Source organism: Lodderomyces elongisporus, chromosome 2 (assembly GCF_030384665.1).
Source record: "Lodderomyces elongisporus chromosome 2, complete sequence".
NCBI lineage: Eukaryota > Fungi > Ascomycota > Pichiomycetes > Serinales > Debaryomycetaceae > Lodderomyces > Lodderomyces elongisporus.
Genome location: NC_083674.1, coordinates 2,123,169 through 2,140,724, shown reverse-complemented (window position 1 = coordinate 2,140,724; position 17,556 = coordinate 2,123,169). Strand labels below are relative to the sequence as shown.

The window sequence follows — 17,556 nt, the reverse complement described above, 5'->3', positions numbered from 1 at the left end:
TTAACAACTACAACAACAATAACAACAACAACAACAACAACAACAACTACAACAACAACAAAAATTTTAAACCATAGAAGTACAATTTCGTGTTTATACTATGATTGCCACTCAAGTTTTCAGAAACCAGAAACTCTATTACTGCCACTAATACTGCTACAGCTTAACAAGAAAAGATATAAGCAATCTTCACCAAAAAAAAAACTGCACACATTGGCTCCGTATTTATACCTGAAATTCCCGCACACAAACACACACCCCTTTCAGGAACGATAAGGATCAAGATTTTTTTTTTTTTTAACTTTTTTCCCTTCACGTTCTCCTTCTTCTTCCTCTTCCTCTTCCTCTTCCTCTTCCTCCCATTAATCCAATCCCTACTCAGCCGAGACACTTTTTTGTATAACTCAGCCAACATTGAGATCCAATCTACAACACTAGTTTATAGCGGCTACTACCACCACTACCACTACCACTTAAAGTATTACTACTACTCCATACTCAAGAATCAAGCAAAGAAAGCTTGTGCCGATTTTTTTCCTTTCTTTTCCACCTTTTTTCTTTTTTCTTTGTTTTTTCTTTTTTTTTTTCACCAATAACCATCACTACAATCGCTTGGCAATAGCTTTTCCACTTTTTCTTTTTTTCTTTCTTTTTTTCTTTTTTCACACCATCATCCATCATGTTGGTCCACCAATGTCTCAAACTTACATTGGTCCTCTTGCTAAGTTTCTTGGCTACAACAGCAGAGGCCAAGAGGAAACTATCTGCTACATCATTAGTCACATGTATGCAAAACTCACAGATTACGCCCATCAACTTCAATGTCACTTTTAACCCAGATGACCGGTCATTACGGTACACCTTGGACTTGACCACGGAGATAAGCGCAAAAGTTATGGCCCATGTGCAAGTCTACGCTTATGGCTTCTTGATCATTGAGAAAGATGTCGACATGTGCTCCATTGGATGGAAGCAGTTTTGCCCCATCTACCCTGGCTCTTTACAAGTCGACTCTGTAGAATACATCAGTTCTGAATATACAAGTCAAATACCTGGAATAGCTTACCAGGTGCCCGATATTGATGCCGTCGTAAAGGTGATTGTTAAGGACCAACTGACGGGCGAACAATTATCATGTCTCCAGTCCAACTTTTCAAATGGTAAAACCATAAGTCAAACCGGTGTAAAGTGGGCAACTGCAGTCATTGCAGGGTTGGGTTTACTCATTGCTGCAATCTTATCAACGTTTGGTAATTCAAACGCAGCATCCCACATTGCCGCCAATGCCGTGTCACTCTTTCTTTATTTCCAAAGCGTTGTCCTTGTCTCAATGCAAGCCGTCGAAAGAGTACCACCCATTGCAAGCGCCTGGTCAGAAAACTTGGCATGGTCCATGGGCTTGATCAGAATCAAATTTATGCAAGATATTTTTAGATGGTATGTTCAACTGACTGGCGGAACACCAACAACATATTTTTTGGGAGTAACCCAACAAATTATTGTGCAAAAGAAGAAAAAGAGGTCTTTGGAATACGTTTATGGATTGGGCAAGAGAGCATTGGATTACGCCTTAAGTTCAAACACAAACTTGATCATTTTAAGAGGTATCAAAAGAATCGGATACAACTCACATATTGAACCAACATCCATTGTCGCAACGGGTTTTACGTGGACAGTACTTATTGGGTACTTGCTAGTTGTCATATTGGTATTGCTCAAGTCCATTGTGGTACTACTCACAAGAGCAAACAAATTAAACCCAAGAAGATTCACCATCTTTAGAGGAAGCTTCCACAATGTCGTTAAGGGTGCATTATTGAGGTACATCTACATTGCATCTACACAATTGGTTTTGTTCTCCCTATGGGAATTTACACAAGTTGACTCTGCGGCAATGGTTGTGCTTGCTGTGTTGTTCATCATTTTGCTTTTGATAGTTATCGGATGGTCATTTGTTAATGTATTGAAAATTGGTAAGCAATCTAAGAGAGAGTATAATAACGCAGCTGCTCGTCTTTATGGCGATAACAAGGTGTTAGAGAAGTGGGGCTTTTGCTACACAATGTTCCACGCAGACAAGTATTGGTTTGGACCAGTATTGATGGGATACAACATTTTCAAAGTCATATTTATTGCGTTTTGCCAATCTGGTGTGGGTGGAAAAGTCTCGGTACTACCAGTGTTTATTGCTGACTTGTTTTACACCATTTTCCTTATTTGGCAAGCACCATACTTGAACAAACCGACGAATATAATCAACTACATGATGAGCATAGTCTCAACAATAAACTCGTTTTTGTTTTTGTTCTTTTCAGACTTGTTTGGCCAACCTGCACAGGTTGGATCCATTATGGGATGGATATTCTTTATTCTCAATGCCGCATTTGCCTTGATCTTGCTTATCATAATTGTGGTGCTTATGCTCTTCTCAATGTTTTCTAAGAACCCCGATGCTAGATTTGCACCTGCCAAGGATGATAGGTTTTCATTTCAAAGAAAATCTTCAGTTAAACGTCAAAACAGAGTTTTATCGGGAATTGTTGGCGCTAAAGGAAACGAGAAAGATGAAGGCGAGTTGGCTGCATTGGGTATTGCTGCACAAGACCACACACAAGATTGGGAGTCTCAAATGTACAAACTAAACAATCTATCGAATGAAGAAGAAGCCGGGTCAAGCGTATATACAATGCCAGACCACATCACACCAAGCCGAGGAAATATCCACCAAGATGAGATCGTGGAATCCTCGTCTATCTCCTCTTTGAATGAGAAACAAAGATTAGAACAAGACCAATTTGAACAACAACAACAACAACAACAAAGACAAAACAACAACAATCAGTCACTTGGATCAAAGTTGAAAACAGCAATCAATAGAACATTATCAAAAAGGAGTCCTCAAAAGTCTAAAACTGGACAGCCACCAAAAGAACAATATCAACAACAGCTGATGCAGGGCCAGCAACACCGAGAGCCAAAACAAACAACAAGGGTCAGTGACACATTGATGAACACTTCCTACGACGACGATGATCACGATATCGATTCCGAAAAGCAAGAATTAACCCCATTGAGTAACCCATATTTGAGACAAACGCAAAGAGAATATGACCTGGCAAACAGTGTGGATGGAATCGCACACAGAAGGAACCAGAGCAATTTGTCACAGATAAATTCAAGTGATCCTACAAAGACAAACAATGTTTTGTGAAGCACTTAAAATGACGAATGAGAGAGGTAGTAGTGAATGAATAAGAGGTTTCATTTAGTTACAATCACGAATTTATAGAGTCTTGGGAGTTTTTTTTCTCTTTTTTTTTTGTCTCAAAAAAAAAAAAACAAAAGAGACAGTCTGCTTATTTTTACGTTTGGTTGAATTTTTTCACTTTTTTTTTTTGGTTTTTTCTGCGGGTTTTTGATACTTCATAGTTGGTGTTTGCATTTAAATGTTCAAATCATTACCGTTATTATTATTTTCACAGTTGTTACCAGTGCGATTATTGTAAATTTTTTTTATTATTATAGCTAAATTTTTATTGTGCTGTCTTTCCTTTCTTGATGAAAAGTCTGGTCATCTAATCCTTCCCAATGACGTTCGATTTTATTCATGATCTCTATCACTCTAGCAAATCTCGATGACGCAAGCCACACAAACAATCTTTGTTCGAAAGAAAGCACCCGCTTCAGGTTAAAATTATTAGCGATGCCACCATTCATACTGCTGGGTTCTTCATTCTGTCTATCGTTTGTTTTACCCGAGTTTTTGAACAATTCATTAAAGTCAACTGGAGCAATCAATTTGTTTAATAGGTTTGCTGAATACGCTACTGCTTTGCTTATTAAATGCAATTCAGCCTCATTATATGTATACTTTTCATTAACGTCAATCTTGGATGCCCACGAGTCTCTATACATATCGCTCGTTTCGGAAACGCTGAATCGCAAGTTCCACGGGGTAGAAGTGGTTAAATATGGTATTGTTTGAACGAATCTTGGGTTTAGAAAATGGTGCATCTTGTTCTCGAACCACTGTTTAGTTGAATCATCTGCAAGTAAGGGGGCAACGGGAATAGACAAGTGTGGATCGCAAGTAAATTGGAAATCCTGAATCATGAAAGAGGATTCCAAACTTGAATCTGTATTTGAACATGAATCTAAGTTACTTGTATCACCAGAAGCTTCCCGAAAGAGTTGTTGAATAATTTTCTGTTTTGAATCAAGAGGCAAAAGACATTCGTATAGAGCACCAACAAAGCTATGTGGCATAAAGAAGGAGATCTTGCGTCGTGCATATTTCTTCCTCCTAGCCATCTTGTAACAAACCAAGTTATTACTTTCCCAAAGTAATGCTGTTTGTGGGTCAGTGTTGTTAAGTACTTTTTTATAGTAATGATACTTTTCTTTGCTTGTATACTCTATCCATTTTCCATTGGATAGTTTCTCCATCAACAAATCAAATTTCTTGCGGATGAGGTTATTTACTTTCATGTACTTGTTCTTTGTAAAACCAAGTAGATCAAAAAGCTTCAAGTCCAATCTGTTGTGAGCTTCATTGCCACTGTCTTGGTCTTTGTTTCCTAATTTTGAACTTGATTTGTATGCTTGCTTAGCTTTACACATCTTGGTATCACTGTCTATTGCATGCGATTGAACTGTATGTTGTACCCTACCTGAATGCTCAACAGTCTGCGCCTTCTCCGCCAATTTTGGTTTCAACATACAGAATGGTTTACCCCAATCAACATCACCACTTGTATCCGTTCTTATTACTTTTTTGTAATCTACTTTGCCATGATTGCAATGGCATATGGTGATAAAATGCATCGACATGGGTTTTTTGAATCCAGTAATTTTATATTGTCTGACAATTTTGAACCCAGTAAAAGGTAAAAGCGAGTTTGGGTTTGGATTGCAAATTTGGTGTGGTTTGAAAACCCATATCGCGATTATAGTGGAGTCTAATAGTAACAAAGAGCATAGTATAGAGTGTAATGGTAACATTATTGGTGCTAACTGGTCAATAGGAACCAAATTAAACCGTTCTTTGAAACCCGATGCCAAAAAATGCCATGACTGCAAAAAAATGAATACAAAAAAAATTCCAAAAAAAAAAAAAAATGCCCACCTTGGTTGGAAAACGTGAAGTTGGCGCTTATAATATTTTTGTTCTTTTACACAAACAAAGCAAAAGAACAAAAACGGATTACATAATTTTCAGTTGGTAGCACTTTTCTTTCCCCTCTCTATTTTTTTTTTTTTAATTTTTTTTTTTTTTTCATTGGAATAAATCGTTTCAGCGATGAGAAGCTCATCAGGAAAGCAGATGCGATATAATCGTCTTTTTCAATATTCGTTTACAAACAACTTCTTTACAAAACGCACCAAAACTCACCAATACTTTTATTACTATTCTTATTATTATTTTTTTCTTTTCTTTTATTTTCTATTCGATTCTTTTTCTTTTTTCTGGTTTACATCTTTTACACACCACAACATCCTCTTCTGCTATCCCTGACTTTAGAAATTACCTTAAATGGATCAGCAACAATCAAACAAGGCCCATAGGGGAGCGGCGAAACGAACTGGAGCAAAGAAGAAACTTCATCAGAATGGTAATAATGCAAAGGCTTTTGCTGTGTCTGCTCCAAGGAAATTGGAACGAATGGCAAGGAGGTCGCACGATGTTAACGAAAGGAAATTGCATGTGCCAATGGTGGATAGAACTCCGGACGATGACCCACCACCAGTGATTGTGGCAGTCATGGGCCCACCAGGTACAGGTAAATCCACTTTGATCAAATCGCTTATTAGACGACTAACAAAGACTACATTGACGGAGATCAAAGGTCCCATCACCGTGGTGAGCGGTAAACGAAGACGTTTGACCTTTATTGAGGTTAATAACGATTTGAACTCCATGATTGATATCGCGAAAGTAGCTGACCTTGTTCTTATGTTGATTGATGGAAATTATGGTTTGGAGATGGAGACTATGGAGTTTTTGAATATCGCCCAGCATCACGGTATGCCAAGAGTGCTTGGTGTTGCAACGCATTTGGATTTGTTCAAATCACAATCTACATTGAGAACATCGAAGAAGAGATTGAAACACAGATTTTGGACCGAGGTATATCAAGGAGCTAAATTGTTCTACCTTTCAGGTGTTATCAATGGCCGTTACCCAGATAGAGAAATCTTGAACTTGAGTAGATTCATTTCCGTGATGAAGTTTAGACCGTTGAAGTGGAGAAACGAGCACCCATACTTAATGGGTGACCGTATCACTGACTTGACACATCCGCAAACAATTGCAGAAAACCCAAAATGCGATCGTAAAGTGGCAATTTATGGCTATTTACATGGAACACCATTACCAGCATCGAATGCTCAAGTGCACATTGCAGGTGTTGGGGATTACCTGGTTTCTGCCATCGAAAAACTTCCTGATCCATGTCCAACACCTTATTTCGAGCAAAAATTGGAAGAGTTGGAGAGAGAGCGGATGAAAGCTGCCGCCGAGCTGGGAGAACCTTTAGCAAAGACAACTAGACGAAGAAAAAGGTTGGACGACAAGCAAAAAATTATTTATGCACCAATGTCGGACGTAGGCGGTGTTTTAGTGGACAAGGATGCTGTCTATATTGATGTTGGGAAGGAAAGTTTTAACCCTGAGAACAACGAGGATGGAGAATTGAAAGGCGAAGGAGAGACTATGGTGACCAATTTGCAAGAGGCGGCCAAAACCATGGCCGAAAGATTCGAAGATGGGCCCGGATTACAATTATTCTCTGATTCCAAGGCTATAAGAAATGCTCTGGAAGACGATGAAGAAGACGATGAAGAAGACGACGAAGACTCATTGTCTGATGATGAGGAAACCCTTGTGGATACAGGGAGGAAATCAATGAGGCATGCAAGATTGTATGGAAAATCTGTTTCAGAAGATGACGAATTTGATGATGCTGAGTCGGACGAGGAAGATGACGAAAATGATATCAATGGAGACAATTTTGACCTCGAAGGAAGGCCAAGGTTTGAAGAAATTGATTTCAAGATTGAGAATGGACCAAAATACAATCAGAAGGAGTTGGAGTACGTCGAAGATTCTGCTCTTTCATCGGATGACGACGATGTTTACGGAGAAAATGGTTCTAGTTATAGGTCCACTGCTCTGAGATTGAGAGGTTCGGGCAAAAGGCGGTGGGATATCAATAAATTGTTGTATATGACAAATATCGAGCCACTGGATGCACTCCAGAGATGGAGGGGCGAGGTGAGTAATGACGACGACGACAATGACGAAGAAGAAGATATCAAACAAGACGACGACGAGTTGTTCTTCAAAAAGAAAGAGGTCAGAAATGCCGATGCTGACCCTGATACACTGAAGCCCCAATTTGCACCACTTGATGAGTTGAAAAAGAAGTTTGCTAAAAACGATGATGACAGCAATAGTGACGAAGAGTATGAGAGTGGGTACCAGTTACTTAAGAAGCGTTTGTTGGTGGCACCTAAACTAAACGTCGAGGGGGAAGAAGATGGTACAAATGATGGTGCAACAACAGCAGCGGCTGATGGTGAGGATGAAGACGAAGTATATGGGGATTTTGAGGATTTGGAAGAAGGAGAAGAATCTGGTCGTAACATAGAAGGTCATGGTAAAAGTATGAACCTCGCTGAAGTAGGCGATGAAGATAAAGATGACTTTGCCAATTTCGAAGAAGAAGAGCGCAAGGAGGAGCAAGGATTGGATGACGAAGATATGGAAAATTTGAGTGTTGAAGAAAGACGTAGGTTGAATGCAATTAAAAAAGCACAGTTGAAGACTCAATTCGAAGAAGAAGAAGACCGAGAATTTGGTGCTGATGACCCTGAAGGGGACACTGAGGCCGAGACGTGGTATGAATTTCAAAAGAATAAAATGGCGAAACAGTTGGAAGTTAATAAGGCACAATACAGCGAAATGGATGAACAGCAGCGTATCCAGATTGAAGGTTACAAGGCAGGATCTTATGTCAAGATTGTGTTTGACAAATTACCATGTGAGTTTGTTGAAAATTTCAACCCAGAGTTCCCACTTGTGCTCGGTGGTTTATTATCCACCGAGTCGAGGTTTGGAATTATGAATACCAGAATCAGGAGACACAGATGGCACAAAAAAATCTTAAAGTCCCAAGATCCGTTGATTTTATCACTTGGTTGGCGTCGTTTCCAAACATTACCAATTTACACCACATCAGATTCGAGAACAAGAAATAGAATGTTAAAGTATACACCCGAGCACGCATATTGTTTTGCATCATTCTATGGTCCGTTGGTTGCTCCAAACACAACATTTGTTGGATTCAATATTGTTGACAGTAGTTCAACCACAGGAGCTTTCAGAGTAGCGGCCACTGGTATTGTTGAAGATATCAACTCTTCAGTTGAGATCGTGAAGAAATTGAAATTGGTGGGTCACCCTTACAAAATATATAGAAACACTGCTTTTGTCAAGGATATGTTTTCCAATGCATTGGAAGTGGCCAAATTTGAAGGTGCTCAAATAAGAACGGTGAGTGGAATAAGAGGTGAAATCAAGAGAGCTTTGTCGAAACCCGATGGATGCTTTAGAGCTACTTTTGAAGATAAAGTATTGATGTCGGATACAATCTTTTTGAAAACTTGGTACCCAATCAAGATTAAGAAATTCTACAATCCAGTCACTTCGTTGCTTCTCAATCACCATTCAGAATGGAAGGGAATGAGGTTAACTGGTATGGTCAGGGCAGAGAACAACATCCCTACACCATTACAAAGCGACTCTCAGTATAAGAAAGTCGAGAGAACCGAAAGACATTTCAACCCGCTCAGAGTGCCTAAATCTATAAGAAGCGATTTACCATTCAAGTCACAAATTCATGAGATGAAACCACAAAAGAAGCAAACGTATATGAGCAAGCGAGCTGTTGTTTTGGGTGGCGAGGAGAAGAAAGCTAGGGAGTTAATGCAAAAGATTGCCACGATTAGAAAGGAAAAAGATGTAAAGAGAAAAGCTAAAAAGGGTGAAAAGTTTAAAGAAAAATTAAAAAAGATTGCCAAAACCGAAGAGCTTCGAAAAGAGAAGGAAAGGGAGAGGAAGAAAGAATATTTTGCAAAAGAAGGCAAGAAAAGAAAAGTGTCTTCTACCGACAGTGCAGGTGGCAAGAGAAGAAGAACATAAAGGTTACATACATATACATACATATATACATATATGTAGAACTTACATTGATATTAACATTGTTGCATGTTTGGATACAAAAAAAAAATTATTAATGGGAAAACACTTCAATTAGTATAACATCATATAGTATATACCATATTTTTTAAAAAAATAATAATAATAAAACGTCGAGTACAAAATGTTCTTCATTGCAGAACTAGAAAAAATAAAAATGAAAAGGGAAAGGAAATGGAGGAAGAAAAAGGAAAGGAAAAGGATAAAGAAAAAGAATAGAAAGAATGCAACATTTGGCAAAGATATTTGAATAAATTTGGGAAGCAACCGGCTATACTTTTTTTTTCCCCTCATGTTGGATAAACATTAGAAATTAAAGCCTTCTACCTTTTTTGCTTTTCTTTGCTTTTGAAAATGAAATTGTTTTTCAACTAAAGAAAATGGAATTTTCTCTCTTATTTGTTTTTTTTTTATACTTTCTTATTCCTCGTTGCTTATTCTAAAATCTCTTCTTTAAATAAACCACCTTTGTTACCCTTTTTGTCCAGAAGAAGCTCTTCATCAACATCTTCGAAATCAGCATAATCTTCTGAGTCCTTCGTGGAGCTTCTACCAGGGGTAGATTTCTTGGCTTCCTTTTCAGCATCTTTTGCAGCAGGTTGTTTCGATGGTATAGCATCAGCCTCCTTTGGCGCAGTTGCGGTTGCAGCTGCATTTGTAGATGAAGCTGCCTCCTTCTTGTCTTTAGATGACGCCTTTGCTGTTGTTGCAGTCTCATCTTTGTTTTTCGCATCAGTGATTTTATCGTTAGTTTTCTTAACTGGGGATGAGGCAGTCTTTTCAGAAGTGGTCTTTGTAGTTGGTTTTGTAGCAGTTGCATTCGAGTTTGGATTTGAAGTTGACTTGGTTGGAGACTTGGTTGCAGATTTTGGTGGTGGTGGATTTTTAGACTGGTCCTTGAAGAAATCACTAAATTTCTTGGAAAATGACTCTTTCTTTTTTGTTGGCGATTGTTGGGTCAGTGGAGATGCTGGTCTTTTAGCAGAAGTGGATGCTGGCTTTGCACCAGCTTTAGTAGCGGTGGTAGAAGCAGTGGTAGTGTTACCACCAGCAGCAGGTTTCTTCTTCTCGGGCTCAGATGTAGTAGTCTTTTTAGTTGTTTCCTTCGTATTCGACTTGTCTGCAGAAGTGGCACCAGTAGCTGCCAGTTTTGCTGGAGTTTCATCCTTGTCGGCAACGGCAATCAATGGTACCGACTTGATTTCAGGAGCACCAGAAGATGTAGTAGTTTTTGCCGCAGAGGAAGTATTGGCACCAGTTGTCGTGGCAGTTTTACCAGTGGTGGTTGCTTTTGGGTTTTCTTTTTTTTCTTCTTTTTCCTCTACTGAGAATAATGAGCTTGTATCTTTCAATTTAGCTTCGTTGATGTCGCGCTTCAAGTGTGGTGGCAACTCATCATTGATTTTGTGCTCATCCTTAACTTTCTGGTCGAGAGCTTTTAAAATGTTTTGCTTATGAGTACCTTTCTCTTCAGTCTTTTCTTTCTTTTCCTTTTCCAAGTCAGCAATCTTTGAGTCCAACTCCTTGTGTTCACTGGTAGCACTAGTCTCTAAATCCTTGTGTTTTGTTTGAAGATCTGCCAAGTCTTTATCAGTTGTCTCATGCTTATTGGTTGCAGTTTCCAAGTCGGTGGTGTATTTTTCAATTTGAGAGTCAATCTTCTTTTCTTGAGCTTGTAATTCTTCGAGTTTGGCTTTATTTTCCTTCTCCTGTTTCTCCAAAGTCTCAACTTCTTTGCTTAATTCGTCTCTAGCATCAGTCACTTCCTTGAGCTTGGCATTTTCTTCTTCTAATTCTTGCAATGTTGGTTTCAAGATTTCATCCTTTTCATCTTGCAATTCCTTCAACTCATTCTTTCTCTCTTCTTTCTTTTCTGCTTCCTCTTTATCAATTTGGTCTTGATTTTCCTTCTTGTCTGCAAGTAACTGCTTCTTTTCCTCAGCATGCTTCTTTTCCAACTCTTCGTACTCTTTTTGTTTAGCCTCAACTTCTTCATGTCTCTTCTTTTCATGTGCTGTCAACTTTTCATCTTCGGCTTTTTTCAACTTTTCATTTTCCAAAACTCTTTGCTCCTTGGCCTTTTCGATATCTTGTTTTTCTTTGATTTTAGCAGCATGCTCTTCTTGCTTAGCGCGTTCGTGTGCAGCCTTGAGTTCCAATTTTCTTTGCTTCTTCTCTGCTTGAATTTGTCTTTTTGAGTCTGCTTTAGTTTCAATATCGTCAATCACTGGTTGGACATACGTTGCAGCCAACTTGTCCAACTCGGCAATTGAAATGGTTAAACCACCGCCCAAATTAATGAGTCCAGCTTGTCTGTTTTTGCTTCTCTCGTCCGAGTTTTTTTGGGCAATAGCCAATGCATTTGCATACAATTGAGCTTGTTGTTTAAGAGATTGGGGAGAGTTGTTGTTCAACGCACTCAAACGTTGGTCGGCTTTGGCAGCAGCGGCAGCCAATAATGCTGGAGTGACAACTTCCTTGGCCTTAAAAGTACTAGACCTGGTTTGGGTAGCATAGTCTGGTACTTGAGGGGTGTGGTGCAATGCTGCGTCGGCACCTTCAGCTGCCAAGTCTTCTTCAGACTGGTCTAAAAACTCTGTAGGTTTATTTTTATTATTCTTTTTAATTCCTGATCTGTAATCCAAATCTGGGTTGAATCTTGAGTTCAATGATTTCGATGAGTTCTTAGTTGCCAATTTATTAATCTTGTCAATGTTCAAAGATGATGGTCCATGCTTGGATTGAATACCGCTTCTCGAGATATCTCTAATGGGGTCGGTCCTTGAGGTCATTGTGCTTGTAGACTTTTCCTTTGCAGCCTTGTAGATCGAGGCCAGGTTTAATGCCGATGGGATACCAACCCTGACGGTGCTGTATGGAGTGCCATTTTCAGTGTGTCCACTTCCAGCCGATCTCAAAGAAGCAGTAGCGGCATCTGAGGCATTGTGGTCATGGTGGACTCTTTTCCATGCTTCAATTTCTTGCTTCTTAGCTGCCAATGCGGCATTGTGAGCTTCGGGAGCAATCGAACGTTCATAAGATGGTTTAACGGTTAAATCTGACGAGGCGGCCAACAAGGCTGCGGTATCCGAGGCATTGCTGTTGACACCAACAATGGTACCACTAGGTGATTGGAACACACCTTGTCTTAATCTTTGGTGGTACAATGCCTCCTTGGACAACGGTCTGCCACTTGTTTGATAAGCTGAGTGAGACATACTTGGAAATGTCTGTTGAGTATTTTTTCTTTTAATCTTTTTTATTTGTTCAAAAAAAAAATAATAAATGAAGAAAAGGACACTAAGCTTTAGTAGATGGAACTGGGAATAAGTTGACTAGTGAGTTAATCAAAAAAAAAAAAGGAAAAACTATAGCAAAAAATTGAAGCAAAAATTAAAAAAGAAGTATATATATATATGTATGTATATATTCGTCAATTGGATGATTATTCTCAGAAATCTTGTTCAATAGGAATAGGGTGTGAAAGGGAAGAACAGGAGAGAAAAAGAAGGTAGGAGAGGGAAAAAGAAGAAAAAGAATAAAAAGAAGAAAAAGAAGAAAAAGGGAAAAAGGAAAAGGTGGTTTGTTAGTTAAATGGTGGTTTGTCGTGATAGTCAAAAGTGAAATGGTGGAATCTGAAATTGCGTAGGGCAAACATTCGAAATTAAGTTACACAAAAAGCAACAGAGAAAAACTGTCACCCTTGTTTGACTATCACACACAGTTACACACAATTGCATTATATTCATCCTTCACCTTCCACATCCACCTTACTTTCCCCCTTTCCCTTTTCCCTTTTCCCTTTTCCTTTTCCTTTGATTGTGCCCTCATTGGCCTAAGCTTGCAATAAATGATAGCAAGAAAGTTGATGATACCTTTCGATTACATTTACCGAAAACCGTTGAAGTAGCTCTTCTTCGAGGTGTGTTAAGACATAGTTGCTATTAACTGAAGGAAACGGCTCATTTCCAAATACTACACTATATGTAGCCAAAGTAACAATAAACAAATAATCAAGAGAGAAAGAGAAGAATATTGAGTGAGGACAAGAATATATGTATGTACATATACATATATATATAGAGCGATAGCAAACATAAAATTTTTTGAGTTCATTTTCTGATACCTTTCTTTTGAGGGGAGGGAGTGGAAGGCCACGATATTTCTTGCTTCTTGCCTCTTGCCTCTTGCCTCTTGCTTCTTGCCTTTTGCTTCTTGCTTCTTGCTTCTTGCTTCTTTTTGTATATTTATTTATTCTATGTATTTTTCTTTGTTTAGTGAAACAAAGATTGGTCGTACTTTAACAATGTTCTGGTGCACACTCAATCATTCATTTCATTCCAAACACCTACAACAAAGAAAAGATGTAACCACTCAATCTTGCTTAAACTCTGCACATAAGCAGATATGTTGCTGAAGACAAGGGTTCTCTGTTCTTTTTATTTTCAAAATTTTGTTTTTGACTTGTCGTTACCTTATTCTCAAATTTTTTTTTCCCTTTATTTTTTCTTATTGAAATGATTCAAGTGACTTAATCTAAAAAAGACCAAAGAAGTAATGTTAAGGTGTTTTCTTTATTCTAATCTTTGCGGTAATGGACAGTATTTATTGACATCAACAACTGATACTGGATGTTCCATACAGTTTTTGCTTATTTGCCTTTTTGCTTTTTTATTTAATTTAATTTAATTTTTTTTATTTTTTCGTGCTATTTCAGCTTTCCTCTTCTGGATGGATTATTTCCTAATTGGGACTCAACGATAATAGAATATGTCAATGTCCCAAACTAACATCATCACCATTCCCAGTCACTGTAAATATGTTCAACTTCAATCCCAAAGTCTTTTACCTTCACCACACTTTCCCATCCTTTCCATTCTTCAGCTGTATCTCCACTGTATTGCCAAAGCCAATTAAAAATAAAAATAGAAAGAAAAAGAAAAAGAAGAAGAAAAAGAAGAAGAAATAAAAAAACAGAAACAGAAACAGAATCAGAGATTCTCTACTTGTCATAAACACAAAAATGTTCCAAATTTTTCATCTATATAGTGGCTGCAATCCAAATGTCCTCCTCCCCCCCTCTCTCTCTCTCTCTCTCTTACACCCACTTTCTCTCTTTCTTCCCCTAATGCTTCTTCGTCAATATTCCAATTTTTTTTTTTTATAAAAAAAAGCCAAAAAAGAAAGGGAAATATCCCAGACCCCTTTTCCTTACAGTTTTCATCTTTCCCACTTGTGATCTAAATAATCATTGAAATAGTATATGATATATCCCCTCTATAGATGGGATAAAAAAAAATATAGAAGAGATATTCTTTACACTAAACATAACGAAAGATAATAAGATAAAAGAATATCAAATAAAAAGATGGCTGGCTAAAACTGAGTTTCATAAACGACGCGTGTTTCTCATTCTTTTTTTTTTTCTTTCTTCTTTCTTCACACTCAGACTCAGACTCAGACTCAGACTCTCACTCACACTCTCTCATTCCCCTACTTTTTTTTTGTTGTTTTGCAATTTTGCAAAACTGTGGGAGTTTGATTTCTTTCTTTTTCCTTTTTTGTATTTTTTGTACTCTTTTTAAGAATCATTAACAGAGTCAAGCACAAAGGACCTTTTGGTACTATCAAACTACCACTGTTACTGGGTGCTGCTCCTACTCTTTGAAAGTACTTATCACAGGATATAATCATCATCATCATCATCATCATCATTAGCACTTGTCTTTTGTTTGCGGATTCAAGAAACCACAAAAGCTTAAAGTAAAAACACCCACACACCTACACACCTACACACACCTCATTGTATACATATTTGAGCTACGGAAAAACTCGATGGCACGACTATCAGAAATACCCACCAATACTGCCGCAAGTGCTGAAAGTACAGGTACAAGTGCAGGTGCCGGAGCAGGTGCCGGAGCAGGTGCCGGAGCAGGGGCTAACCCAGCAGGGCTGCCGCAAAACATTCCAAGAACAGCTCAGGAAAGACAGAGAGAGGAATTGAGGAGACAGAGGGAGCAAATACGTAGACAGATTCAAGAACGACAAAGAAGGCAATTGGAACAGGGTCAAAACCACCAACAAGAACCGCAACAAGGACAGCAAGCTCAATCGCCCAATGTTGCAGGATCAAGATTTGTTTCGCCAATGCAACCTCCACGACGAATGGGAGCAGAAGACTCGATTATTCCACCTGCCCCTGGCTCTGCTCTTCGCCGTGGCTCTTCGGCTAGACCATCGCCTCTCCAGCGGCCTGGCCAATCGCCTCGAATCATCAGTGGCGCAATCACTACTACCTCAGCATCATTGAGGAGAACAGCAGAAATAGACTTTGCACGAGCTAGCACGGTTGCAGAATCTGCAGCATCTGCAGAAATTAGAAGACAAGTCACGACCACTACTAATACTGTCATACCACCAGCCATACCACCACAAGCAGCAGCACCACCACCACCGCCAGCACCACCAAGTTCGGCAAGACCAGGTACACTCACTGGTGGCACTACTGGACGCAAGACTCTTCCGGGAACAAATACGAGTAGAGACAGGATTGGAGTAGGTAATGCGGGCTCATCGTCTTCACTTAGACGACCTGTTTTACAAGCTTCACAATCGCTGCAAAGTGCCCGAAAACAACCTTTGGCGCAACCGCTACAAAGGCAACGACAGCAGCAACAAGATAGAGGACGCACTGCGCCTAGAGTAAAGAAGCGGTATAAGCCCAGATCATTAGCACTTCGAGAGATTCGGCAGTATCAAAAGTCCACTGACTTGTTGATACGTAAATTGCCATTTGCAAGACTTGTGCGTGAGATCTCGTTGGACTTTGTTGGGCCCGAGTATGGGTTAAGATGGCAGCTGAATGCGATATTGGCTTTGCAAGAGGCAGCAGAAAGTTATATGGTGCATCTTTTGGAGGATACTAATCTATGTGCCATACATGCTAAACGTGTCACAATTATGCAAAAGGACATTCAATTAGCTCGACGACTAAGAGGGCAAGACATGCTATGATGTGGACCAAACCAAATCAAAAAAGAAAAGAAAAGAAAAGAAAAGAAAAGAAAAGAAAAAAAACGAAAGGGAAAACAGTTGAAAGTGTTACCCTTGATTGTACTATTATTATGTGCCTTTAGTGGTTCTTTTGCAATTGTTTTCTAATTGTTTTGTAATTCTATGTAATATTAAAAAAAATCTTAGATATTAAATGATTGTATTTTGTTATTATGAAATTTTCTATTTTTTTTATTATTTTTTATTTTTTTTTGGGGGGGGGGGGGGGGGGGAAGGGAAGGGACTGTTGAAAATGTTGATGGGATATTAGGGTAATTTTTCCCAATTAGGCAATACAAAAAACCAACCAAAAGAATGCGCGAGGATTTAGAGATCTGGGGTAAGAGACGATAGGGACCACAATGAAGACCACGACTACCATAGCGGGAGTGGGGAGAAAAATAAACGTTAACGAAACTACTACTACTACTATTACTACTGCTACTATTATTACTACTGCAACTACTACTACTACTACTACTACTACTACTACTACTACTAGATACTGTGCCTCATTTATATTCCATATTGGGTAAGTCCAGCGCTGGAGAGAGGGAAGAGGAAGAGGAAGAATTCTACTTCTCTACAGTTTCAATTCAAAATGGTTGATTATATATCCTATTTCTATTCTTCTATTCTTCAAATTCTTCAAATTCTTTTTTTTATGCAGAAATATATAGCCACCAACGGATAGATTGGGAGAAAATGCAATAGAGATGGAGATAAAGAAAAAGCAATTTTTGCCCCGTATTCAAGTAACCAAAATGAAAAAGAAAAAAAAAAAAAAGGAATTGCTCATATCGTCTAATAATTACTTTGGTCAAGGAACATTGCACAAGAAATGATCAAGATATGAAAAGTAAAAGAAAATGAAAAAAGGTTGAGTAAGTAAGAAGCCTCAAATTCAATTTTCCTCTTTATCTTCCTTTTAATCAACTTCATCATCTTTTACTTCCAATCACTTGAGTAATTAAAATGCACGAGCCCAAGATCGGCCACCCCCCCACCCCACGAGGAAGAGAAAGAAATAAAATTGCGTACATTGGTCGTCAATTCGATTCTTTTTAACTTTGGCTTTGTTCATTCTTAATTTAAATTTTTTATTTTGCTATTGCATTGTGGTTGTGAGATGGGTATAGACTTCAATCGTTGATTATGAAAAAAAAATATATAATATAATAGCAATATATACATGTATATATATATATAAAGAAACAAAAGAGAGAGAAGAGTTAAACAGA

The 17,556-nt window shown here is 38.5% G+C and overlaps 5 protein-coding genes across 5 annotated transcripts; 3 read left to right on the top strand and 2 right to left on the bottom strand. All coding sequences in view use genetic code 12, as the record gives it.

Annotated features, from left to right (window-relative positions):
- Positions 1 to 679: 679 nt before the first annotated feature.
- Positions 680 to 3,211, top strand: FLC1 (ML-like domain; the record flags this gene model as incomplete). Its single annotated transcript, XM_001527254.1, has 1 exon — positions 680 to 3,211. The coding sequence occupies one exon, from the start codon at positions 680 to 682 to the stop codon at positions 3,209 to 3,211; it is 2,532 nt and encodes an 843-aa protein (XP_001527304.2).
- A 314-nt stretch (positions 3,212 to 3,525) lies between these two features.
- PVL30_002105 (uncharacterized protein) lies at positions 3,526 to 5,001 on the bottom strand (the record flags this gene model as incomplete). Its single annotated transcript, XM_001527253.1, has 1 exon — positions 3,526 to 5,001. The coding sequence occupies one exon, from the start codon at positions 4,999 to 5,001 to the stop codon at positions 3,526 to 3,528; it is 1,476 nt and encodes a 491-aa protein (XP_001527303.2).
- A 532-nt stretch (positions 5,002 to 5,533) lies between these two features.
- On the top strand, positions 5,534 to 9,202 carry BMS1 (Glycoside hydrolase 2 (Mannanase, beta-galactosidase); the record flags this gene model as incomplete). Its single annotated transcript, XM_001527252.1, has 1 exon — positions 5,534 to 9,202. The coding sequence occupies one exon, from the start codon at positions 5,534 to 5,536 to the stop codon at positions 9,200 to 9,202; it is 3,669 nt and encodes a 1,222-aa protein (XP_001527302.2).
- Positions 9,203 to 9,693: 491 nt separating this feature from the next.
- Positions 9,694 to 12,477, bottom strand: EIS1 (Eisosome assembly protein; the record flags this gene model as incomplete). The annotated part of the gene is made up of 1 exon (XM_001527251.1): positions 9,694 to 12,477. One exon carries the CDS (start codon positions 12,475 to 12,477, stop codon positions 9,694 to 9,696), a length of 2,784 nt encoding a protein of 927 aa, XP_001527301.2.
- Positions 12,478 to 15,094: 2,617 nt separating this feature from the next.
- On the top strand, positions 15,095 to 16,276 carry CSE4 (centromeric DNA-binding histone H3-like protein cse4; the record flags this gene model as incomplete). The annotated part of the gene is made up of 1 exon (XM_001527250.2): positions 15,095 to 16,276. The coding sequence occupies one exon, from the start codon at positions 15,095 to 15,097 to the stop codon at positions 16,274 to 16,276; it is 1,182 nt and encodes a 393-aa protein (XP_001527300.2).
- Between the last annotated feature and the right edge of the window lie 1,280 nt (positions 16,277 to 17,556).